We start from the raw sequence: 26,066 nt of genomic DNA on the forward strand, positions 1-26,066 counted from the left end.
TCCCATCGAGGCTGTTTCCAGGCCGCTGATTTCTAACATTGCATCCGACAGGCACACTGGACCTTGCACACGAGTTTAGTGTATGCCCCAGACATCACCACTGCCCCAGAAATCCCTGTCTTTCTCATGCCAACGGTTTAGTGAGCAAATCGGGCCCAACTTGCTGCAGAGGCAGTAATGAATGAAGCCAAGCCACTGACTCATGGAGCTGATATTCTCAGGGAGGGAGACAGAAAAAATGTCTAGTAGGTTAGACGACAGTAAGTGACACAGAGAAATAAAAGAGGGTCAAGGGAACAGAGAATGGCAACAGGCAATGAGATGGTGTTATTTTAGAATAATCAGAGAAAGCCTCTTGAGAATGTCATGTTTAAGTAGAGACACAAAAGGAAGTGAGGGAACCAGCCTCGCAAATATCTGGGGGCAGAAGGTTCTAAGAGAGAACAGCAAGTGCAAAGGCCCTGGGGCAGGCAGCACTCGCCTGGTTTGAGGAACAGAACAGAGGCCGGTTTGGGTAGGTTAGGAGGAAGGAGGAGAAGCTTATTAGGAGAGGGAATCAGAGAGGATGTTGGGGGTCAGGTCAGACAGAAAGCCAAAAGGGCCTTTTTTAATACTGAGATATAATTTACATACTACACAATTACCGTTTTAACATGCACAATGCAGAGCGTATATTCAGAGTTATGCAATCATCACAACTTAATTTGAGAACATTTTCGTTACACCAAAAAGAAGCCCTGTACCCGTTAGCAGTCACACCTCTCTCCTCTCCCCCCAGCTTCTGATAACCACCCCTCTACTTCCTGTCTCTGTGGCTTTGCCCATTCTGGATACGGAATCGCAACACCTGTGGCCTTTGTCGCTTTGAGCATAGTTTTCAACAGTCGCCCACGGTGTAATACGTATCACAACATTACCCTTTTTATTGCCAAGTAATATTCTATTGTACGGCTAGACCACATGTTGATGATCCATCCATCATCTTATAACTGACAGGACTGCTTTCACTTTGGGGCTATTGTGCATAATGCTGCTATAAACACTCACCCACACGTTTTGTGTGGGCACACGTTTTCATTTCTCTCGGGCAACCAGAAGTAGAATTTCTGGACGGTACAGTACCTCTCTATGTTTAACATTCTGAGAAACCATAAGAAGGTTGTAGCAGAGAAGTAACATGATCTGAATTATTTTTTTAAAAGACTCAACGTTGGTTGCTGCACGTAGGGAGGCAAGAAAAAGCAGCTGGGAGACCAGTTAGGAAGGAGTGGCATTGGTCCAGGAGAGAGATGCTGGCAGCCTGGGGCAGCATGGTAGGAGGAGGGGTTGTGAGAAGTGGATGGGTCCTAAATACATTCTGAAGACTTCTAGAAGCAACAGAGCTCGCTAATCGATGAGAGGAAGACCATGAAAGGCAGAGATAGGATGTCTCTGTTTACTACTTATCACTGTTTTATGGGCATGAAATACATTGTTATTATGTTCAAGCCATTATTCAGTATTTTGATATGATCTTTGTTACAACAATAACCTACCCCAACTAATATAAACCCACAGTGCTGGCCCGACACAATGCCTACAGTCCCACAGATAAATGGCCCTGATTAATGATTTACACCTTCATTTTTTTATTTGTGCAATTACTAATTCCTAATGAAAGTAATAGCTAACACTGTACAGCAGTTACTATGTGCAAGGTCCGGTTATAAATGCTTTACAGAAATTAACTCGTCTGATCTCATGATAACCTGGGTGGTAATGACTGTAATTATCCTCACTTGGTAGATAATGAAACGGAGAGACAGAGAAGCTCAGGAACCTTCCCAAAGTTACACGACTTGTGGGTGGCAGAGCCAGGCCTCGAGCCCAAGCAGCACAGCTGTGGCATCCACACCTCCGTCAGAATGCTGTAAATGCGGACCGAGAGGCAAAAACCTGAATTCCAGGGCAGCTTGGTTTTCTTCTTTCTCCGTCACACGGAGGCAAGACAAATGGACGGAATACAGTGCCACACTAGCTCCCCATGTGTGTCATGTACTGTTCGTTATTGCCCTCAAAGAGAACGTCAGCGCTGGCCGGCGTGGCTCGGTTCGTTGGAGCGTCGTCCAGTGCACCAAAAGGAGGCAGGTTCGCCCTCGCCATTTTTGCTCAGTGGATAGAGCATCGTCCTGTGGACTGAAGGGTCCCGGGTTCGATTCAGGTCAAGGGCACGTGCCCACGTTGCAGGCTCAGTCCCCAGGGGAGGGCATGTGGGAGGCAGCCAATCAATGATTCTCTCTCTTCATTGATGTTTCTATCTCTCCCTCTCCCTTCCTCTCTGGAATCAATAAAAATATACATATTTTTAAAAACGTGGCAGGTTCAATTCCCGTTCAGGGCACATACTCAGGTTGTGCATTCGATATCCAGTTGGGGCGCATATGGGAGGTGACCAATAGATCGGTAGATGTTTCTCTCTCTCTCTCTCTCTCTCTCTCTCTCTCTCTCTCTCTCTCTCTCTCTCAAATAAAATTAAAAAGAGAGAATGTCAGCTAACCCAGGACAGTTATGATCAGCTCTCTCTAAATCCTGATTTTAAAAGGCATCCACTGCCCATGTGGAGAGGTGAGTCCAAAAGTCAGCCAGACTCACAAACTCACTTTCACAAAGAATGCAAACGTGGTCTCCGAGAGCAGCTGACAAGTGAACCTGTCCTTTCCCAGAGAAGCCGGGTTAACGTCACTGTGGGCTCCATGAGCTGCACATGAGAAGAGGCCCGGGGGCGGGGGGGGACCAGATGCACTTGAGGGGTAGTTCAAACCCTCAAACCCGGCTGTGAACACTGCTCTGATTCAAAGTCAACAAAGAGACGAGGCAAGTTTTGACACGGACAAGACATGTGAGACCAGATAAAAGCAGCAGCCTCGCCAGCGGGCCCCAAGTCTAGGTGAAGGCGTATTTCAGATGACTCATAAACCACCCCAAAGGGACTCTGCCCTCACAAGCCAAACAGAGGCCAGGCCATGGCTCCACTTAGGATGCCTGTCCACTCAACACGGTCCCGCCACGCAGAGCTGCCCGGCTGTGCAGCAACCGGAGACTTTACAAGAAGCCTAAGGTCCCTGTGGCATCATCCACTAGGATAAGAAATAACTCTTCCAGCCCGGCCAGCGTCAACCTATGAACCAGGAGGTCACGGTTCGATTCCCGGTCAGGACACATGCCCGGGTTGTGGGCTCAAGCCCCAGTGTGGGGCGTGCAGGAGGCAGCCCATCAATGATTCTCTCTCATCACTGATGTTCCTATCTCTCTCTCCTTCTCCCTTCCTCTCTGAAATCAATAAGAAATGTTTTTTTTTAAAAAAAAAGAAATAACTATTTCACCTCCTACCTCAAGAGGAGCCGCAGCCCCACTTCCCAGCATCATCCCTAAAGGTGGGTATCCCAGCCAGCGGTCATGGTGCTGAGTCAGACGGCATCTACCTATACTGTGCCGGGCACTGTTCTAAGAATTTTAACATTTACTATTGATTTCTTTTTTTATTGATTTGAGAGAGAGAGAGAGAGAGAGAGAGAGAGAGAGAGAGAGAAAGGGAGAGAAGGATGGGGAGAAAGAGAAGAGGGGGGAGAGAGAGAGAGAGAGAGAGAGAGAGAGAGAGAGAGAGAGAGAGATGGCATTCCACTTATTCATGCATTCATTGGTTATTTCTTGTATGTGCCCTGTCCAGGGACCGAACCCGCACCCTTGGCTCTAACCAACTAAGCTACCTGGCCAGGGCCTTATTATCTCTTCAAACTGCAAAGAATTCAAAACCTGAGGCCTATCTGGCAACTAACAAAGAAGTCAGGCAGATGCGGAAACGGCCAAAATTCAAGCGCCCCCTTTTGAGAGTAACCACGTGAAGGAGAAGGGACGGAAGGACAGCAGGTACTCACACCATTTGAGAAAAGGCATAGAAGCGGCTGTGGTACTCCAGGTGTACAAGGAAATGCCAGGGATGGTAGTCCCTGGGCACCGACCTGAGCATCACACTGTGCGCCTAGGCCTGTGCTGGGTATGGCGGCTGACGGACAAGGAACTTGCAGCCGACATCATCGTGAACAGCAGCTGACATCAGCCGTGCACGGCTGTGTGTCAGGCTCTGCTATCCTACGTGCCTCAGCCTGCAGCAACTCACTTATCACCCCTCAAACCCACCCCGAGAACAATCCAGCCAGAATGTTCAGACACAGGGGGAAAGATGTCTTATTACAACAGAAAGTCAAAACTTTTATATGGAACTGTTAGTTTTTGAATGATTCCCGGGGATTCCTTATGTACTTTAGGCCGGGAAACGATGTATCCCTGGACTGTCGTTACGTTTTTCCAGCTCTCCTCAGAAGCTGACTCGTAAACGTGATGAAACCGAACCCGCAGAAGGAGCCTGTTGGACGCATCACGCCACAGGGACCGCAGGAAATCCACTTTCCTGATGAGACGTGAACGCTGAGGAGGCCCCTGGGCTTCGTCATGACACCTTGAAGAGAGGCACCGTCCCTGGTTTTTAAAAAATACCCATAAAGTGAGCCTTGCTCCAGAGCAGCAGTGGAAAAACAGAGGAGGATGCCCAGTCACCACATCGTAATAGGAAGTTTCAGAGCAAACATTCAACGCGAATGCCAAACAGTGTCAAGACTAGTCTTCAATCGTGGGAGTTCAGATGTCCCAAATCACCAGCATCCCACTGGCCTCTACATCTCCGGGCCTTCCATCCTCCTAAGAACAAAAGCGTCCCCACCTAGAAGGTCAGATTAAGGTAGCAGGCGGGATTGAGCCATCCATCAGGCCAAATGAATGCCTCTGGACAGTGCGAAGACTAAACAGGGCGAAGAATCCTAAGAAAAACAGCACCTCGCACCGCAGAGGTCAGCAGCGAGGCCGGACCCGGTGGGGACGGGCCCTGTGGCGGCCGGGCGAGAAGGCGGCCCTGCGAATTCTCACCAGACGCTTAATCAATATCACGCCTTAGGACCCGAGCTGCTCCCGGAAAGTCAATATGCCTTTATTCTAAGTGGCAGGAGGAACGCTGTGATTATCTTGCTCCTAACTGGCCTGTCGTGGAAAATCTGGCTCACGGGGTGTGTCATCTGCTCCCTTGGCCTGGAAGGAAGGCGCTTGTGGGGCTCGGGGACCGGCTGGCACCGCATCCCGAGGGCAGAAGAGGTGAGGGAACAGCACTTGGGGTCGGGGAGGCTGGGGCCCGAGGCTTCATCACGGCCTAAGGAGCAATGCCTCATGCAGAGGACGGCTCCACGGCTTAAAACCTCGGTCTCTGTGCTGGTGACTCTCCAACTGTGGCCGAAGGAAAGCACCTGTGTCACACCCCCAACCGCCCCTTCCTTCATCTTCTGATCTAGTGAAATGACCACCTTCCGGTCCATAAGGCACAGAGGTGGGGGTTACCCTTGATTCCTCGAAAGTCTTTCAAACCCCGCCAGCTAAAATGCATCCTAAATCCCCCCCTTCTCTCTGCCACCAGGATCCCCACCTGGGCATCTCTGGCTCCCTGGTGTGTCTCCCTGATTCTCCTCTGGCCCTCCAGTCTTCCCCCACGCAGCGGCAGCGGCCAGAGGGGCCGTTGTAAAATGCAAATTGGACCCGGTCATCCCACACCCACATCCAATTGGTCCGTTTTACGGCCCTCCATGGGCTCCCATGGAGCTGGGAGTAAAACCTAAGTCTTTACCAGGCCCAAAGACCCTGATGTGATCCTGGCTTCGTTCCTTCTCCCTTTGGTCTCTTTTTCTTAAATTCTGGCCACTGACCGGTTGCTCCTGCAGGCAAAGCCCATGAGAACCTCCATTCGAATCTCTCACCGAAACCCACCTCAATCATTGTCGTGCCACACTCTTTATCTCCAATAGACACAGGTCTTATTTATTTGTTACCTTCACTATGGTTTACGTGTTACTGCCTTCCTTCCTCTAACAGAATGTCAACCTCTGTGAGAGAAGGGGCTTGGATCTGTGTGTCACCCCTGAAAAGCCAGAATAAAGGACAGCACTGAGCATGTGACAGGTTAATATCTGCTGAATGAACGCATGGGTGGCACCTGGAAAGCTGTTGTTGGTACCTATCATGTTAAAAGCATCAGCAAAGGCCCGGCCGGCGTGATTGAGCATCAACCTATGAACCAGGAGATCACGGTTCAATTCCCGGTCAGGGCACAGGCCCAGGTTGCGGGCTCCATCCCCAGTGGGAAGCTTGCAGGAGGCAGCGATCCATGATTCTCTCTCATCATTGATGTTTCTCTCTCTCTCTCCCTCTCCCTCCCTCTCTCTGTAAAATCAATAAAAACATATAAAAAATAAATAAACATACCAATATTATCCACTTCAACTGTTTCCATTTGCGGCTTAATACATCCTTTCACAAATAGGCCTGTATTACATTGCACCGATCCTGGGTCTTTAGACTAGAAACGCCTTTGCATGCAATGGGTTCCCGCGTGACACACAGTATTCGCTCCTTTCGAAGTCCCCTGATGTATAACCCACAGACAAGCTATTACAGCTGCAAAGGGGAGTCTCACCAACATTTCCCTTCCAACATGATTAACCTTAACTTTACCTGTGACAGAAACTTGTCAATTTAGGCCAATATGATCATGGGGACAAATAATGTGGTTTAGCATAATGCACATCAAACGCCTGGGAAGCTCGTGACAGGTACCAAAGGCCAGGAAGTCAGAGGATCCCTCTGACAGGCCCATGTCTACGGTCAATCTGAGCCTCCTTGTTAGCACGCGGTTTGGTTCTTCCTGCGACCACTGAAAAGCAAAAGCATCACATAAAGATACCTCCCAAACAGAATCTGCAGGGGGGGGGGGGGGGTCTATTACATAAATCATGAGTAAAATTAAATTTAATTGTCAGCCTTTATTCAACAACAATAAATCTTTTCAATAATACTATGAAATCTAAAAGGGCTTATCTCTACAAGAAACATTTACGTACCAAATACTGGGCAGAGGGGGCAAAAGAAAGTGGTTCCTTTCAGCCCTTCTCTATACTGGAAGATCCTAGGAATTCTCTAAGGGCATCAGCTCAGATAAACATCTTCCAAGCCTTTTCTAAGTATGCCGTCCGATACTTTTTCCTTCTGTTATTTGTCTCTGTGGATCTTTATTAAGTAAATTCACCACGGGACAATTTAAAATAACGGAAAAAGAAATAAATCACTAATTCTGTGTGAAAGGAAGAGCATATTAGGCCACTTGGTCCCTTGATATTTAAGCCTCTGTTTTTACAGATAATAGAATGAGGGCGGCTCGAATGTGTCAAATCATGAGATGTTGATTAAATTAAAACTTTAAGCTTGTTGTGGCAAGAAACCATGACTTTTTAGTCTCTTTTAAGGGCCGTTTAAAACTTTGCTCTGCCCTGGCAGGGTAGCTCAGTTGATTAGAGCGTCGACCACATACACCAAGGCTGTGGGTTCGATCCTGGGTCAGGACACATTAAAGAATCAACCAATGAATGTATAAATGAGTGGAACAACTAATTGCTCTCTCTCTCCCTCCTCCCCCCCCCCCCACCTTCTTCTCTCTAAAATAAATTTAAAAATAAAACATAAAAAACTTGGCTCTTCATAAGGCTAATGTCTACAAAAGCAGCCTTGCTTTCGTGAAATGCTCCCGCAAACAACAAAATATCACCAAATCAATACTCTTCTTCTCATTCCTTATTTGTCTTTCTTCCTTTCTTTCCCTCTCTCTTTTTTATTTTTCTGCTTTGCTTTTAAGATCAGAGAGTGTGAGTTGTATGGCATCAGGTTCAACCCCAAACGATAAAAACCCACAGGCTCCTTCCTCCCCACCCGGGCCCCGTCTCGGGCGTAAATATTTCATGGTGTGACCATCACTCACTCAGTGCTTACAATGTCTGATCGAGCCTCTGTTTCTGGCTGTGGGATACCCTGGAGGATAGCGCTTTTCCCTGTCTGCTGCTCAGTCGCATAAAACCCTTGCTTCTCAAAGGTACTTCCAAGTTCAATAATTTATTAAACACCGCGCTGGGGCCAGCAAGCACTCGCCGAGATGCATAACCAAAGACTACGGGGCACTATTAGAGAGTGTCGTTGATTAAAAAGGTTAGAGAAAATGACAGCATTGTTACTTATACAAAAGAAGCAGACTCAGGACAATAGATGCTGCCCAACACTAAAGGGCAAGAGTGCTAAAATACTAGGAAGTGCCTGGTTGCAGGTAACAGTCATCAAGCAAACACATGGTGAATAGGCTCTCTACAGAAGCCTAATATCAGAACTCCAGGCCCAGGGTTCCCCTTCCTCCCCACTACAACTACCCCCACTTCTCCTCTTTCTAAATGCAATGTAGAACTGTACCATGTCAGTAAAATACTTCTGAAGCTGCAGTGTAGTGATGACATTTATACCTTAATGATGGGACTCCCAAAGACTACTCATAATTATTCTTCCCTCCTACCGATCTCTGAGCAATAGGCTGAGAAGACACTGAGAGAGAATCACATATCCATAACACGTATAAAAGCGAAGTAATAGAAACTTGAGTGGCATACTCTGATCAGCAAGTGTTTGTGGAACTCAGGTTCACCAGGAGCCATAGTAGATACTTAAGAGACTGAAACATCACCTGGTGTTCACAGGCTACAACATGTGGGTGACAAAGTGCACACTGAGTGTCTAGAGGAAGTCCCGAAACAGCATAGAATTTGTTGCCACGTTGAACAGGAGTCTTGGAAGGACTGGGTATTTCAGAGAAAGTCGAAAGAAGCCCAGTGGTCAAGGAAGATGTAAGGAGCAAAGGGTTCTGACATATTAAACTTTGTTTTCTTACTTTGACTTCCAAATAAACCTTAGGGGGAAAAAAACACTGATACCCAAATTAATGATTGACACAGCAGGTTAACTCCCATCTCAACATGGCAGATACCAATCAAGCGCTTAGCTCCCTCACAAAACCTAACTGAAATGCCTGTGAAGACGCGGAAACAGAACAACAAACCCACACATCTTCGGGGACAAAGAGAATGAGAAAGGAGATCAGGGCAGATGAAAGACATCAACCCCACACTTGGGAAGGCGAAAAGGGAGTGAGTGTTCGCTAACATAACGAAGCCTGCTGGCAGGGCAGGGGTCAAGGGAGAAAGGGGAAAACCAATAAGTAGTGAGCAGATTCACACCTCCATCCCCAGAAGGGTCAGGAGTTCCAGCTACCTCTGAAGGCAGGTGTATTTCAGAAGTGGAGCCAGGGGAAGCAAATATGGTATGTTTGGACCGTATGGGTTTTAAATTTCAATTAGCAGACAGTTCTTTACAATGAAGAACTTGGGAATAAAAACCCACATTTTCAACTTCTTTCAAAAAATCAGAGTATCTGCAAACACATTCGCACACGGCAGCGAAGTTGCCACCGGCCCCTTTCGGTAGGACGCATCCTTCCCATTCCTCCATGGGCACCACCAGTCCCTGCTGTCCCTCCTAACCCGAGGCCGAGTTGTAGCTTTCATCCATCTCACCCCCATCATCCCCGGGAGGGAGGAACAGTTTAAGATTCCTGCTGCAATGAGATGTGACTGCATGGGGTGTGTGTGTGGGGGGTGGGGGGGGGGGGCATCTGTAAAATGTACTTGGAGTCATTTTATTTGGGGTATCCTGGGAAAAGGCTGAATAATGCAATGAAACAGTAAGATAAGGCAAAGTACACCCCGCACTCAGAAACAGCGGACAAGGGACACCTGGTATAGTTCATCTCTCAGGAAAAAAGCAGCACTGGGGATCCAAGCACCTCACCCTCAGCACTGACATATTCATCTATTCTCAAAGGGCCAAATGCCAAAGACCCAGATTTCAGCTGCATGAGATGGGGGGTGTGGGGGGAGAGAAAAGAAGGGGTTGTCCTTTACATCCCTAAACAGGAAAGAAATCATAACGCTTTATAGGATAAAGACGGGTCAAGTTGTAAATTCATAGACTTATAAAAGCCCTAAAGGCTCTTTCCTTGGATAACATACTTGAGATACTTGAGATATATATATATATATATATATATATATATATATATATATATTCATTCTACAAATGACATGGCCAAGCTTAGCAAACACTTCAGGGAAATACCTAGACGTTTCCAAACACTGTTTAAATGTGTTCAAATGCCTTTTTTGAAACACAAAATGATCAGCTATTCAAAATATCCAGTGACATCTTTTTTTTTTTTTTACTGGTTGGAAACAGAGATTTCACACAGCTGTACAAGTGACTCTGGGCTGGATACCTATTAGCTAAAAACAACAATGCCACAGGACCTGCTTTGTGATTAACAGCCCTGTCATTTATCCTTTAAATGTCTATCTCCTTCGGTCACCATTTTATTGTAGTTAAACAGCAACTAGTGTGTGACCGAGCGCATTCGCCTGCTCGGGGCGCACAAAGAGCGCCCTGTTCTGGTTCCCAGCCCCATGGACTTTCACGCGTGTGAACAAAAGACAAGGGCCTGCCGTTCCTCACATGAGAAGGCAAGAAACAGCCAGCGAGGATGTGGCCCAGAGAGCCTCACGCTGGGTTCCCTTTACAGATGCAAATGAGAACAAGTGAACCAAATAACTGCTTTTCTCTTTCAGGAGTTTTTAAAAAGTCCTGAAAAAGAGGCATCGCCTTGAAAAGGCTTGTGTTAATAACCACTTGCAACCCACGAGAGGTCACATGGTACATGGTCTCTGACCCAGGTGACATTAGAGGGGGGAGGGCCTAAAGCCAGGGAGCCGGGCAAATAGAAATAGCGGTGGAGTCAGGCAAGGGAACTGGGAGCACTGTATTCAGACACTCGAAACCTGAAATTAAAAAAAAAACAAAACAACCCAAGCCCGTAAGAAAGGAGATGAAGCCAACTGGCGTGGCTCAGTGGTTGAGAGCCAACCTATGAACCAGGAGGTCATGGTTCGGTTCCCGGGTCAGGGCACATGCCCAGGTTGTGGGCTCCATCCCCAGGGTGGGGCGTGCAGGAGGCAGCTGATCCATGATTCTCTCTCATCACTGATGTTTCTATCACTCTCTCCCTCCCCTTTCCTCTCTGAAATCAATAAAAATATATTTTTTTAAAAAAGGAGATGAAGTTGAATCTCTAAGGAAAGAAGCTGTAGCTGCACCCTGCCCCCCAACACACACACACACACACACACACACACACACACACACGATGAGAGGGCGCCCTGACCACATCTTACAGAAAGCCCTTGAGATCCGTCCTGCTTATCATTTTCCTAAATGAGTTATTTTCTGTCCCAGCCTTCTTGCTCATCTATCTCTCCCGTATCTTTCCTATTAATGTATCTCTCGTGTCGTTCGTTCTTACATAAATTAATGCATTATCTTTTTCTGTAGGTTGTTTCAATTTGTAGGGGTTGAAAGAAGGAAGGGTGAGAAATCTGTTTAAATTTTGACATTAATATTTAGGAACGAGAGAAGGAAATCTCGGGGCTCGGGGTTTATCTTCCTCTTCTGCAACGCGCAGAAACCATGTGTTATCCAGGATTAGGCTTGGCTGCAAGTGACAGAAAATCCAAAACGCCAGTGGATTTAACCAGGCCGATAGGACTGGCCCGCACGCTGCAGATCAGAACGCAGCGCTTACATTTCAGGCAGCGGGTTGAAAGGACGGGCCTACGCAGAAAGGGGCAAAGGATACACTGGGCTTTCTGTTCAGGAAACCATAGGACAGATCTTCTTCCTTAGTCACATGGCCACACCTAGCTGCAGGGGAAGCTGGGAAATGCACTCTGTATTCCAGGCAGCGGTTGCCCTGAAAAATCCATGATAGAGGCAGCGAGAAGGCATCTGGGAGTTCACGTGCAGTCTCTACCACAAGGAGGTTTCCAAGTTTGATGAGAATAGAAATAGTGATGGTTTCAGGCAAAAACAAAATCCTCATCAGGCCCGGACAGCATGGCTCAGTGGCTGAGCATCGACCTATGAACCAGGAGGTCACGGTTCGATTCCCGGTCAGGGCGCATGCCTGGCTTGCAGGCTCCATCCCCAGTGTGGGGCCTGCAGGAGGCAGCTGGTCAATGATTCTCTCTCATCATTGATGTTTCTAGCTCTCTCTCCCTCTCTGAAATCAATAAAAATATATATTTTTTAAATTCCTCAGCAGAATAAGAAACTTGCAAATGCTCCAAACAGAAGAGCCACTGAAGTCTATGGATTTGACAATGAACTTCGGAGCGACTCCCTACCAGCCTTGAGGTGCACCTCCATGGTCAGGGTCAGTCAGCGGAACATCCTCACGGTCTCTCTCCTTCCGGAGTGTGTGTCCCGTACCTGGGGCGCCCACAGGCCCGAAGGGACTCCCCTCTGGGCCGGGTCAACTGCCCACCTCGCTCGGCCCTGCAGCCCAGTCACCTCCCACCATTAAGAACGAGAGGCCTTTCACATCCGGGGGGCAGATCTCACATAAAGGACATTTGGCGGGTGGCCAAAGGTGACAGGGATGAGAGCAGAATAAATAAAGAAGAATGGAGAAGCCAGTTGGGGCAGCCTTTCATTATAGCCCTTTCAAGAGCTATTAATCTTGGTCATAGTCGGTCGGCTCCACATAATTACTCCGCCCGGCACATGTGGTGCACACCAACTAGCGACAGTAACAGGCCTTTCCGAGGAAAGACGGGCTCTGGCCGGCCGACAGCCACCGGAACCAGGGTTTGGGGGGTTGCTCTCCACAAGCCCCTCTTCAGTCCGACCTGACGCTGACATCGGATGGAGCAATCCCTTCAGCGATGTTGTCGTGCTACCAGGAAGGTGTAGAAGGACCTGGAGGGGTACTGAAAGCCTGCTGGCAGTATTTTACAAGGAGATTTGTCCGTTCCTTTGATGTATAATGAAGGTAAATACAATTTTAAAAATATACAAGCATTATTTTTCCCCAAGGTATTTCCCTGTTGAGATGTTTTCATGGAGTGCTGTTTACCGTAATTCACCATTCATTTCTAGATTCCCCCTTAAATTCATGGCACCTTGAAACTTGAACGTCGGTTTTGTTTAAAGAGAAAGCTCTGGGCCTGGAATCCTAGGCCACAAATCCAGCTCCGTGTGAAGCAGCCAGGCCCTCTCGGAGAAGCCAACAAGCTCTCTGGGTTTCCCCGGGCCCCAGTCTGGCTCAAAAAAGCCATGTGGTTCTTCACCAATGTAACAGCACAAGTGGCATCACTGGATAATAACGGTAATACTAGTCCAGCTAACCTTGTGAAAGGTGTCAAAGGCCCTACCTGGAAGAGGGATCGTAAGAGGCATCACCACAGGGTGTCCTGAAGCCATGGACACTCCCTAACCCAGTTCACCAACAAGCCACACAGGCTGTGGGAGCACACTGACCACCAGGGGGCAGCTCCTGTGTTGAGCGTCTGCCCCCTGATGGTCAGTGCGCATCATAGTTACCGGCTGGTTGTCCGGTCATAACGGTCGCTTATGCTTTTATATATAGATATATAGAGAGATAACTTTCATTTATCATATCACAGGAGACATTAAAATAATTGTGGGTGATCTGATATTGTCCCTTGCAAGCCACCTTCCTGCCCTGCAGATACACCGCTACCACACAGCTGGGAGAGAAGACTGTAAAATGACAGCAAGACCATATAATTGTCCATCTTTAGCGGCTGGGGGGTGGGGGATGAGTCTTAAAACAAATGATTCCACATGGACAGGAAGGGGCAAAGTTGGTTGCTAAGCTGCAATATAGAAATCAACTAAAAAAAAACCTTCAAGGTAATATTTGAACGCTAACTAACTACCCTTGAGTTAAAATTCCCAAAAGCAAAAGTGATTTAGATCTGAATCTCCTTTGACACAGACATTCTACTTACATGCATATATGGATGCACCACATTTTGTTCATCTGCTGATGAACGTTTGCGCTGTTTCCACTTCTTGGCTATTATGAATGCTGCTGCTATGGAGAAAAGGGTACAAAAAAAGTCTAACCCTGGAAAAGGTTGTCTCTCTCCTATTACTTCTCCCACCCAAACTTTCTCCCCTAAACAGGTAACTACTGTTGAATCTTTCCAGAGGTAATGGATCTTTTTGCAAGCATTCTACACAAATGGAAATCCAAGTATTCTGCGCCTTGCTTTTTTAATTTAAGTATATTAAAGATGGTTTCAGCCCTAGCCGGTTTGGCTCAGTGGATAGAGCGTCAGCCTGCGGACTGAAGGGTCCCAGGTTCGATTCCGGTCAAGGGCATGTACCTTGGTTGCGGGCACATCCCCAGTAGTGAGTGTGCAGGAGGCAGCTGGTCAATGTTTCTCTCTCATCAATGTTTCTAACTCTCTATCCCTCTCCCTTCCTCTCTGTAAAAAATCAATAAAATATATTTTTTTTTAAAAGATGGTTTCATATTGGCACAGAGAGAATAGTCTCTTGTCAGTGGTGCTGGAGTAGTTCACCAGCTACATTTCCCTTTATCTTTTACCCTGTCCCCTACTGATGGGCATTTAGATTGTTTCTTATGTTTGGCCACTGCCAATAATGCCACCACAAAATTATTGTACATGCCTCTGTACATGTATGCAGTATATTCAGTGGGATAAATTCACGTAAATAGATAGTTGGGTCAAAGGGGGCTTAATATAAATCAAATTTTGCTTCCAGGAGATTTTAATTAAGAAAGGTAAAATATAAGAGATTCCAATCTAACCATTGCTTGAATAAAAGGGTATAAAATCAGCAGCATCACTGGAAAATGAGCCATCCACTGCATAATAATTTTTGCTAATATCCTTGAGTTAAAATTCACATAAAATTAAATTCACCCATTTAGAATGCACGATTCAATAGTTTTTAGTGTTAGTAGGCTCACAGAACTTTGCAACAATTCACCACAACCTACACAATCTAAGTTTAGAACTTTGTCATCATACCATAGCACATTCCATGTCACAGCATTTACTCTCAATCCCCACCTCACCCCCTTTCCAGCCCTCGGCGATCACTAATCTGCTTTCTGTCTCTACAGATTTGTCAGTTACAAACATTTTCTATAAACGGATTCATACAACATTTTGTATTCTGTGTTTGGCTTTCACTTGGTATAAAGCTGTTAAGGCTCATCCATACCACAGTGTGTATCAAAACCTCATTCCTTTTCACTGAAGTATAATATTCCACTGTGTGGCTACAGGACATTGTGCTTATCCATTCAGCCCCTAAAGGCCTTTTGGGTTGGTTTGTATTTGGGGGCTGGTACGAATAATGCTGCTATAAGCATTTGTGTCCGAGTGTTTGTGTGGACATGCTTCCATTTCTTGTGGGTACATACCTATGAGTGAGCAAATAACTGAACAGACAGAAACATGCATAAATATTTTTAATGTAAATGTCATCGGAGGAAAAAGGAGAAACCGAAACATCAACGCCAAACACATTAACCAGAAAACTCTAACAACACTCTGATGCCAGAGTACAAGGTTAGATCTTTAAAACCTTCCAAAATATGACCTCTATTTGATAATAAAAATGAATGTAAAAAGTACATAAATGTCCATACACATTAGGTCAAAACGAACCCACCGCTGTCACCAGCCCAGTAAACAGAAGAAACGTTCTGTTGGTTCCAACCGGTGGCCTGCCATGCTCTCCCCTCAGTCCTCCTCCTGGAAAAGTCTCACCTCCCGTGCTCTGTGTGCAACTCCATCCAGTCAACGTGCTCTGAACGTGCACCTTGCTCCATGCACCGTGACAGACAGAAATTCATAAAACCCTTGCCTTCTGGTTCTCAAGAAATTCCAATTTTAGTGGGCTACTTGTTGATAATTCTATGTGGAGATGTTAAGATATAAACCAAAAAAAGCAAACTTTGTTCTCTACAGGGCCACAGAGCAAATATCTCGGGCGCTTACGCCACATATGGCCCCTAATGAATATTCTCTGTCTTCTTTTTTTTTTTTTCTTTACAATCTTTTAGAAACATAAAAACCATTCTTAGCTCAGGGGCCAGATGGGTATAAAACTATACCCACAGAGAACAATTACATGTATAACTTTACCAACTACACATGCTGGATAAAATTTAAAATTCAAAAATATGTGTTATAATTGCCTCAATTCAATTCTGGCTCTTTTATTTTTATTTTTTTTACTAATTGTTTGCTTATTTCCAAGACTCTGTTAATACCAATGTTATTTCTTCCACAGAGGCCTTGGTAATTGGTGAAATAAACTCTTTTTCTGCCCCTAAGTGGCACCTACCCTCCAATTCCCCACTGAAGCTACATTCTGCAAAGCTAGCTGGGATCTTGTGGAATACCAGGTCCTAATAACACACACACACACAATCTCTCCCTGTACTAAACCCTCTGTATTAACGCAAATGGTCTAAGCTACATGGTGAACAAACTTCCAAATCTCAGGGGCTTAATACAACAAACAAACTTTCTTACTGTCCAGTGTGGGCCAATGGGAAGCAGAGGTGGGCTCTACTCCACACAGTCATTCATGGATCAGACTATTGGAGACCCCAATACCTGGAATACAGAGTCCCCAAAGTCACTGTGGCAGGGAAAGAGAAAGCATGCAAGTGGCACACTAGCTTTTAAATGTCTTGACTAGGAATGATACTCAGCCCTTCTGCTTCCGTTTCTTTGGTCAGAACTAATCATATGATCCCACCTCACTGCAAGGGAAGCTGGGAATTGTAGTCTTCCCAGTATGCTCAGAAAGAAGAGCGAGAGCTAAGAGTTCTATAGGAAAAGCTCAAGTAGATGCAGGACTCCAGAAATGACCTCACCAAGGCTGGGTGTGCCTCAAGGATCTCAGTCATACACTAGCATACGACTACTAAGGTGTGGTATGTAGACCACTCATGCCGAAATACATCCACGTTCACCATCCTTAGGCTCCCCAGGCTGCTAAAGCCAGGTCACCATAGCACATTCCTGACCTCAGTGCAGCAGAAATGAACAAGGGTCGCTTACTCATCTCTGGGGTTATGTTATCAGGCTTATCTGATAAACAGTTCCAAGATGAATCAAACTTTAGGTTTATCTAAAGCAGCGGTTCTCAACCTGTGGGTCGCGACCCCCTTGGGGGTCAAACGACCCTTCCACAGGGGTCGGCTAAGACCATTGGAAAACACATATATAATTACATATTGTTTTTGTGATGAATCACTATGCTTTAATTATGTTCAATTTGTAACAATGAAATTGGGGGTCACCACAACATGAGGAACTGTATTAAAGGGTCGCGGCATTCGGAAGGTTGAGAACCACTGATCTAAAGCAATATCACACAATGCTACCAACAGCACATATGCACGGAAATGCATGTCTGAGAACAGGATGAGAATCCAACCGCTAACTGGTCATTTTGACAAAAAAAAAAGACCCTGAGCCCCTCCCTCCAGGACCCCATGCCTCTCCTTCACACCCTCCCCACCCCTGGAGGACACAGCACATAAAGACTATCTTACCTCTGTACACCCACAATGCCGCACTCAGTACTGTGTACCTAGTAAGGTGCTCAACAAACACGTCTTTATTTGAATGAAACCATGAAAGGAAGTGACTCAATGAGACGACAGTGGAAGCTGAGTCCTGTTAGCGCATGGCCTCTCCCATAGCAACATTCCAGGGTTAAAAACCTGGGACAGAGGGAGCTGCGCGTTTCCCAGAAGGACCTGGGAGGCATGCGGGGTGGGTAGCTGAGTTGGACACTGGCTCACAATGCCCCAAGGACACTGACAAATCGCCCAATAATAACCCGTGTGAGTCTCAGATGCCACTCCTCAGCGAGGCTCCAGAAGAGCCAAAGGGAATTATTCATTAGCGAGTGTGAATAACACTGGGTACCACCAGCAGGTTGTGTTTGCCTTTGCTGAATTATTCATGAGCGTTTGTGAGCCATGTACAACCCAAAGGGTGTGTTAAACCCATCCAGATTGTGAGGCAATGTTTGTTTTCTTTCAAAAAGATTTTACTTAAAAAAAAAAAAAATCCCCTCCAAGCTACAGTTCTTGCATTTCAGACCCGTTCTAAATCTGGCTAAACAAGCGGGTGAAGAGTAGCACACCAAGGCAGAAAGGGATATCGGGGACCTTATTGAATATGCATCATGATCATGACAGGCAGTCGACTGAACCAATGCTTGTTTACCTGTCCGCGTCTTGCCTTTTCAGATGTTGCGGGGTCAAAGCCAGTAGGAGCTCTACAATGAGATTCCTAGGTGGAGGGAAAGAAAAGTCCTTTGAGTCCTGTCACAGAGCAGATGCAAATTTAATTACAGCGCGTTAAGCTTTCCATCTTGTCTAGGTGTCCTTGGAAAGCAACTGTAAACAACAGACACTGGGCAATCAGGTGTCAGGGGCTCGTTTGATCTGCTCGGAAATGTCACAGATCCCTGCCAGGACCTGAGTTGGGAAGGGGAACAAAGAGAGAGAACAGAGGGTGTTGCAGGCAGACCTTAGGGGGCGAAGGGGGGGGGCCTATTGGCACTGGGGAGGGCTCCCACTTCCCTGCTCCAGCTTTCCAGAGGACGAGCTCCCGCCCTGACAAAGCTCTCTCATCTCACATTTGTTATACATCCCCCCGTGGTCTGCAGAAACCACCGCCACAACTGGGAGTCCACTGGAGAGGTACTGAGCACAATCACATTCCTCGGCACTGAGAGAAAGCCGGCATGGAGAAATCTGGAAATGAATGCAGAATCTAAACTCAGGTACAAGAGACCGTCTCAGCCAGCAGTCTCCAGGAGCACCTAGGCCTCGCTGCATGCCCGTCTTCTGAGCGCGCCCCTAACTGAATAAGAAGAATGTTCCATTCTATGAAGCTCCGGGCCTGCGCGGAGCTGTCAAGTGTCCTGCTGTTTCCCTGCTAATGGGAGAGGCATGTGCAGGCGAGTGAGAGGAAGTGGTCCCTGCGTGTACGCGATTTGTAATTCTGCAAAGAGCCCGCAGCCTTCCTGAAGGGTGCCCACATCCAGGGCACACTGATCGCTTCCCCGACACAACTACTCACAGCCAAGCCCGGCTTCCAGGGCTGCTCTCCGCTGAGTTCTCTTACAGGAATTTTAAATGTTATTGACTTAAGTCAAACTCTACCCACTTACTCACTGCTATAATGCTGTAACAATTTCCAAATGGAGTGTGTGTGTGTGTGTGTGGGGGGGGGGGGTTCTGAAAGCAACCAAGCTCTATTAAACGTGGAGCAAATTAACCAAACTCTCTGAGCTTTGATTTCCTCATCTCTAAAAGCTGGGGGGGGGGGGGGGGGGGGGAATGGTAGCCGCAGAGGGTTCCTGTGAGGATTACAGAGGATCCTCCATGTTAGTTACAGCCAGGATGATTCTATTATAGGACAGGAAAATTAATATTCATAATGCAATCATTATTTGCCTAGCAACATTAGTCCCATGATAATAAACTGCATTAAAAGTATTCCTAAAGTTCTCTGCAAACGTTACAATTACTTCATTACCTAACATATCAAGATGAACACAGTCGTTCTTTCCTCCCACTTTACCACCTGCCGTGATGAGAGAGCCGCATCAAGCATTCAGTAGGTTTCCAAAGAATTGATCTATTATCTAAATACCAGCCAGGGAGCAAGGAGGAACGGAAGTAGAGGCAACTGGAGTCATCAGAGTGCGGGTCCCCTGCATTTTTTAGTCTCCTGAGGTCTCATCCTCCTTCGGGTTCTTCTAAAAGCCGGGGGCCCAGGAGGAAGGCAAGGACCAAAAGGGGACACCTAGTGGTCAGGGAAGTTAAACAGCAAGTAAGGGTAACCTAGGTGGCTTTACAATCAAGAAAACCTCTTTTTGCCCAGCAGGTATGGCTCAGTGGTTGAGCATCCACCTATGAACCAGGAGGTCACAGTTCCATTACCCATCAGGGCACATGCCCAGGTTGTGGGCTCGATCCCCAGTAGGGGGTGTGCAGGAGGCAGCCAATCAGTGATTCTCTCTCATCATTGATGTTTCTCTCTCCCTCTCTCTCTCTCTCTCTCTCTCTCTCTCTCTCTCTCTCTCTCTCTCTCCCTCCCCCCTCTCCCTCTCCCTTCCTCTCTGAAATCAATTTTTTTTAATTTTTAAAAAATTTCACATGTTCATAAAATATTCTACTCACTTAGCAGAGACATAATAAGGGAATATAATTTATTATAAAATTCTTATTTGCAATTTCTGTCTCCATATATGTTTATAAGTATGCAAAATCCATCAGGATTATAAAACAGATGTAACTGCTGACATCCAGTCACTGTGTCCGGATCTTTAAAAAAAAAACACAAAACTACACTGCACACCCACCCAGGGAACTACACATGTAACATTCAGCTTTGTGGGCTCAGTGACATGAAGTCATTCTAGCTGTCACCACTCCTGTAGAAAAGCAGTAAGACAGGGAAAACACAGGTCTATGTTTCTTGTTAACATTTACCGGGTGATCCTAGGGTTAGAGAGGACACTGCTAAATATTCATGTTGGAACACAAGGCAGGCATATCTTTCTCATTTTGAAAAGGCTGTATCTAGAGTACAGAAGAAAGTCAACATAATTATCTTAATTACTTTAAAACAAGTGGCTTCTGGTCCCTGTATTCTTGTTCCTTTGTATATCTTGGATGGCTCCCTGAAGATCAAATTTTGTATTTGTCCCTCTCTTATATATATATATTGACTTCAGAGAGGAACAGAGAGGGAGAGACAGACAGAAACATCAGTGATGAGAGAGAATCATTGATCGGCTGCCCCCCATTAGGGATCAAGCCAGCAACCCAGGCCTGTGCCCTGACCGGGCATTGAACCGTGACCTCCTGGTTCATAGGTCAACGCTCAACCCCTGAGCCACACTGGCCAGGCTCCCTCTTTTTTTAAACAACAAAAAAAAAAAGGTGTTTTTAATCATATGCACATATCTTAAAGACAATATTACTCTTAGGAGCACTAAGACATACACATGAAGAAGAGTTGCTATCTCATACACTTTACAAGGGTTCATTTTACGTTATGTGAATTACACTTTAATTTTTTTTAATGCAATCATACTAATATAATTTTTTTTAAAAAATGGGGGTGGGGAATAGGGTCTCCACCATAGCTCTAAGTCTCTCATTCAAAAACCCTGAAAGCACTTTTAGATGACTTATTCTTCTGAATATGCCTGCCCCTTCACACACACACCCCCATCCACACACAGACGAGGCATCTCATTTCATCGGCATATTGGACTTTTCATCTATGAAATGACAGCCAGAATATTTTTCTCTGGCTGACTCATAGACGTATGAGAATGAAATGAGAGAGGCGCAAAGATGGACAATAACAAGTGTCAGCAAGGAGGTGAGGCACGGGAACCCTGCGTGCATGGCTAGTGGGGATGTGAGATGATGCAATCGCTTTGGAAAACAGTTTGGCAAATCCTCAGAGAGCTACACGGAGGAACCACGTGACTCAATCATTCCACTCCTAGGTATAGAACCCAAGAGAAATGAAAACATATGCCTGAACAGAAACTGGCTCACGAATGTTTACAGCAGCATTCCTGGACATGGCCCCCGAAAGGGAAACACCTAGATGTCGCCCCGTGATGAATGGGTAAGTAAGATGTGGTCCATCCATGGAATGAGATATTGTTCGGCCACAAAAAGAAATGAAGGATGCATATATTCTGCGACATGGATGGATGCTGAAAACATATGGATTATGCTCAGTAAAAGAAGCCAGCCACCAGAGACCACCTATTTTGGTTCCATTTATATGACGTATCTATGAAAGGCAGATCTATTAGCACGGGGAGTCTATAGGAAGCTGCTCGGGGCTGGGAGGGAGCGGCGTGAATGGGGAAGGACAGCCGGTGAGAAGGGCTTTCTCTCAGAGGAGACAGCTCCACAATTAGACTTCAGGGGGGATGATGGCACAACCCAGTAAATACACAACAACAACAAATCCCAAACATTGACTTGTACATTTTAAATGGGTAAACTGTCTTTGTGTAAATGAAATCTCAATAGACTTGTTTAAAAAAAAAAAAATAGTGCCCCAGCCGGTGTGGCTCAATGGTTGAGTGTCGAGGAGGCGGCCGATCCATGATTCTCTCTCATCATGGATGTTTCTCTCTCTCTCTCTCTCTCCCTCTCCCTTCCTCTGAGATCAATAAACACATTTTTAAAATAAATATAAAACCAAACAGAAAGGGGAGCCCCCTCTAGGGTTTCAGGTCTTGGGGCTCTGCCAATACACTGATTGAGGGTTGTGATTGAAGTCCCTTCCTGTCCTCAAATCTTAGGAAACCAGACTCTTTTATTTTTCCTTCCCCATTCATTCCTTCTACCATTACAAAGCTCCCTCTTCCCCTAGACATCAGGAGAAAAAATGTGAGCCTTCTGCTGGCCTTTTTGTGGTTTTTGCCGCCTGCTGTTATTCTGAGAGGTGAGGGTGTACTCTGCCTCGGGCACCTCTTCTCCCATCCTCACCAGCCAGAAAGAAGAGCAGGTCCTTGCCTTTTAGTGCCTGTTGACACCGCAGCTGATAAAAGCACCATAAGCAGTGTCTGCCCTTAGGTGCCTTAACCTCCACCTGGCCTGGAACAGAGACCTCAGAGTTCCCGCTGGGGCACTGGGCGGGAACTGGAAAGTGATGCGACAGCTCAAGGCCTCAACCAGCAGATCTCAACCAGCTGACAGTTCCTCGAGTGTCTGTTTTGTTCTGGACACCATGGCAGATCCTGAAAATACCAGACATGAATGAAAACACAGCGCTGTCTTCAAGGCGCTCACAGACCGGGCGGTAAATGGCTAACCAGGCACAGTGAGGTAACCGCTAGGGACAAAGCAATCAGAAGAGCCTGGGGGCTACCCTTGAAAACAAGGTCATCTCCTCATTGTCTGGGTGCAGGGAGATGAGAGATGGGGCTCAAGCCCCACTTTTTTCCGGCAGGGGTATCAGGTGTGATGTGATAGGAATGGGGGCGGGGGGCAAGGGGCAGGCCCCACATAATAACAGAAACTCAAACCATGGGAACCGCATAGGGCAGTGATGGCGAACCTATGACACGCGTGTCAGAGGTGACACGCGAACTCATTTTTTTGGTTGATCTTTCTTTGTTAAATGGCATTTAAATATATAAAATAAATATCAAAAATATAAGTCTTTGTTTTACTATGGTTGCAAATATCAAAAAATTTCTATATGTGACACGGCACCAGAGTTAAGTTAGGGTTTTTCAAAATGCTGACACGCAGAGCTCAAAAGGTTCGCCATCACTGGCATAGGGCAAGGCCAGGGAGGTCTGAATTTTAACATGTGACCAGGGGCAGAGCCACATGACACTTTTAAAGAACTTGATGGAGGGGAAACCACAGCTGAAAGGGAAGGAGACAGAAAGAGCCTGGACACGGGACTGGCATGAAGACGCAGGAAGGAAAGACATCAGGACGGAGGCCGGACTTGGTGACCCGGGGGAGGAGGAGCAAGAGTGGGGAAGCCCCTCCGGCTTTTCTCTGCCGGAAGGAATCCCCCACAAGGGCTCTTCCCTGAGGATCCACCCAGAGCGCCTCCTCTTGCCCGGCTTTATTTCCTTCGCAGCCCTGGGAGCCCCCAAAAGGGAGATACGGGTTTCTGTTCCCTCTCTCCCTGCAGGATCTGAGCTCGGGGAAGGCAGGTGCTGCCGGCCGGGTTTGTGGCTGGATCCCAGGACTTAGAACCGGGCTGGCACATAGTAAGAGCTCAAAACATCCTTGCTGAGCCCTGGCCGGTGTGGCTCCGGTGACTGGGCATTGTCCTGTGCACAGAAAGGCTGCCAGTCCGATTTCAGGTCAGGGCACACGCCGCCCGGGTTGCAGGCTCCATCCCTGGTAGGGTCATGCAGGAGGCAGCCAACTGATGTTTCTGTCACATAGATGTCTGTCTCTCTCTCTCTCTCTCTCTCTCTTTCCCTCTCTCTTTCCCTCTCTCTAAAAATCAATAAAAAATTATTTTAAAAAAATACTTGCAGTTTGAGCAAATGAATGAATGATTGGGTGGGAGGGAAGAAGGGGTTCACACCACGTCACTCCACAATGTGCGTGGGTGGTTGGCAGCGGACTGTCTGGAGCTCAGGGCACTTTAGCAGAGGGCGCAAGAGAAACTTCTGCCCCTCCTGGAATCACCTAGAAGAAGTACTTGAATTAGGGCCCTGGCCCAGAATAAGAGGGTATCAGAGATGACCGCTCTTGACCTAGAGGGCGGGGCCACATCTATTCACTAAATGTCGGACCTTATCCCACCTGCAGGCTTTGAAGCCCCCAGGCACCTGCCTCATCCCTCACTCAGGATGTCTACTGCGCCCACCTTCCCGTTCTGCCTCTGCACCTCTCCTGCATGTGGGGTCTCTGACGCTCTCGTGTCTGCGGGGCTCCCATGCACATGTACGTATTAAAATCGGGTTTTCCCTTGCCAACCTGTCTCGTATGTATCTGATTGTTAGACCAGCCTTGTTCCTCCCCGACACGGGCACCGCACTGCAGGTTGGCGATGTGAATGCTTAGTTAACTGAAATCAGCAATATGGGAGGGGGGAAGGGTGGCAACACAACGATGGGCTGGCATGAGTTCCAGAGCGTTCTATCTGCCCCAGCATCGCCTGCTGGCTATTTAGGGAGTCTTTCCCGCTGAGGAAAGGACCAGGAGATCGGGAGGTGCCTCTGGAGGGCCCAGAGTTCTGACAAACGCAAGCACTTGTCAAAACGGATGCCTGTCATCCTCACCAACTAGAGCCCCCACTTCTGCATTTGAAGGAACAGAGACAGAGGGGTTGCCTGACTTGCACTCGGAGACACAGCCGGAGATGGCAGAAGGGAAACGAGAATTCAGGCTTCCAGGTTCCCCGCCCCACCCACCCCACAATGCTGGCAGCAAGCCAGGTCCAGGTACCCGAACTTCTCAAACACCTGAAGAGTGTGGTGGGCTTTCCTTCACACCCGCCCCCCCGCCCCCACCCCGGGATGCTTGTTAATGCAGAGTTTCAAACTTAGGAGAAAAGAGGGCTTTCAAGGCTGTGTTTCTCTTTTTTTTTTCTTTCTTTTTTGCTAATCCTCGCCTGAGGATATTTTCCCATTGATTTTTAGGGAGCATGAAAGAAAGAGGGAAAGACAGAGAGAAACATCGATGTGAGAGAAACACATTGATTGGTTGCCTCCTGCGTGAGCCCAGACCAGGGCCTGGGGTCGGGAAGGAACCTGCAACCGAGGTACGTGCCCTTGACCGGAATCGAACCCGGGACCCTTTGGTCCGCAGGCACAGCCGTGTTTTTCTCTCTCTGAAAAACATATTGCCAAAGACAGACCTCCGGAGCTTCTAAGGCTTATGCAGCCAGTTAAACTCCCTGTGTCCAAGTTTCTTTACCATGAGTGGGGGGGAAATGTTCAATGAGATAATAATCATACACAACCTCTTCGTTATTTATTTTAAATTCTAATCCCTGCAGCACAAATCATGCGCGCTGGCCTCCCCATCCCTTTGCAACATCACAAAGACCGAGGGAAATGCTTCATCCTGTCCGCTCACCCCGGAACCACGGGGCTAGCATGGGGGCCCTGAAACCAAAACCGACGGCTGAAGCTGACAGAACACGCAGGATGGGGCTGAGAGGCGACGGGCAGAGCGGCCCACGTCTATTTAACACGCAGACCACAGCAGACAGCCGTGCTTTTCACACCGTGGCAGCAGACTCAACCTCTTGGCCCTGTGAAAGTCACGTCATGTGACTCTATTTCACCAAAAAGGAAAAAAAGGGGGAAATGAGGGAAGGGAAAGAAGAGGGACAGACTTCCTGTCTTCCGATTGAAGGTGTACGCACTCAGTCCTCCGATCTGGATGCGCCTTGGATGGTGCGGCTGACAGCCTCGGAAGCTAAGCACTGTGGGCTGCTGCACAGAGGGGGCCGGCCGGATGGAAACCTCCTCTGACAGCCCGATAATGACGAGCGCGCTGCAGGCCAATGCCCGTCACTCACCACCATCGCCAACCTGCTCCGACCGCTGCGCAGCGGCTAAGCGGAGGGTCAGAGGTGAAGCTCCGAGAAGCCGGCAACGGAGGGCAACTG

At 47.2% G+C, this 26,066-nt stretch overlaps 1 protein-coding gene across 4 annotated transcripts in view; it reads right to left on the reverse strand.

The window, feature by feature from the left end:
* Positions 1-26,066, reverse strand: part of FTO (FTO alpha-ketoglutarate dependent dioxygenase) — a 256,938-nt gene that overhangs the window by 215,383 nt on the left and 15,489 nt on the right. For 3 of the 4 annotated variants that reach the window (XM_036345955.1, XM_036345956.1, XM_036345958.1), the window contains exon 2: positions 18,147-18,212. The exons of the other annotated variant lie outside the window; for it this stretch is intronic. In XM_036345955.1, the coding sequence (XP_036201848.1) occupies positions 18,147-18,212 (66 nt within the window). The remainder of the gene's footprint in view (positions 1-18,146; positions 18,213-26,066) is intronic. 4 annotated transcript variants of the gene reach the window in all.

The sequence above is a fragment of the Myotis myotis genome, unplaced genomic scaffold, assembly GCF_014108235.1.
Source record: "Myotis myotis isolate mMyoMyo1 unplaced genomic scaffold, mMyoMyo1.p scaffold_m19_p_19, whole genome shotgun sequence".
In the NCBI taxonomy this organism is placed as follows: domain Eukaryota; kingdom Metazoa; phylum Chordata; class Mammalia; order Chiroptera; family Vespertilionidae; genus Myotis; species Myotis myotis.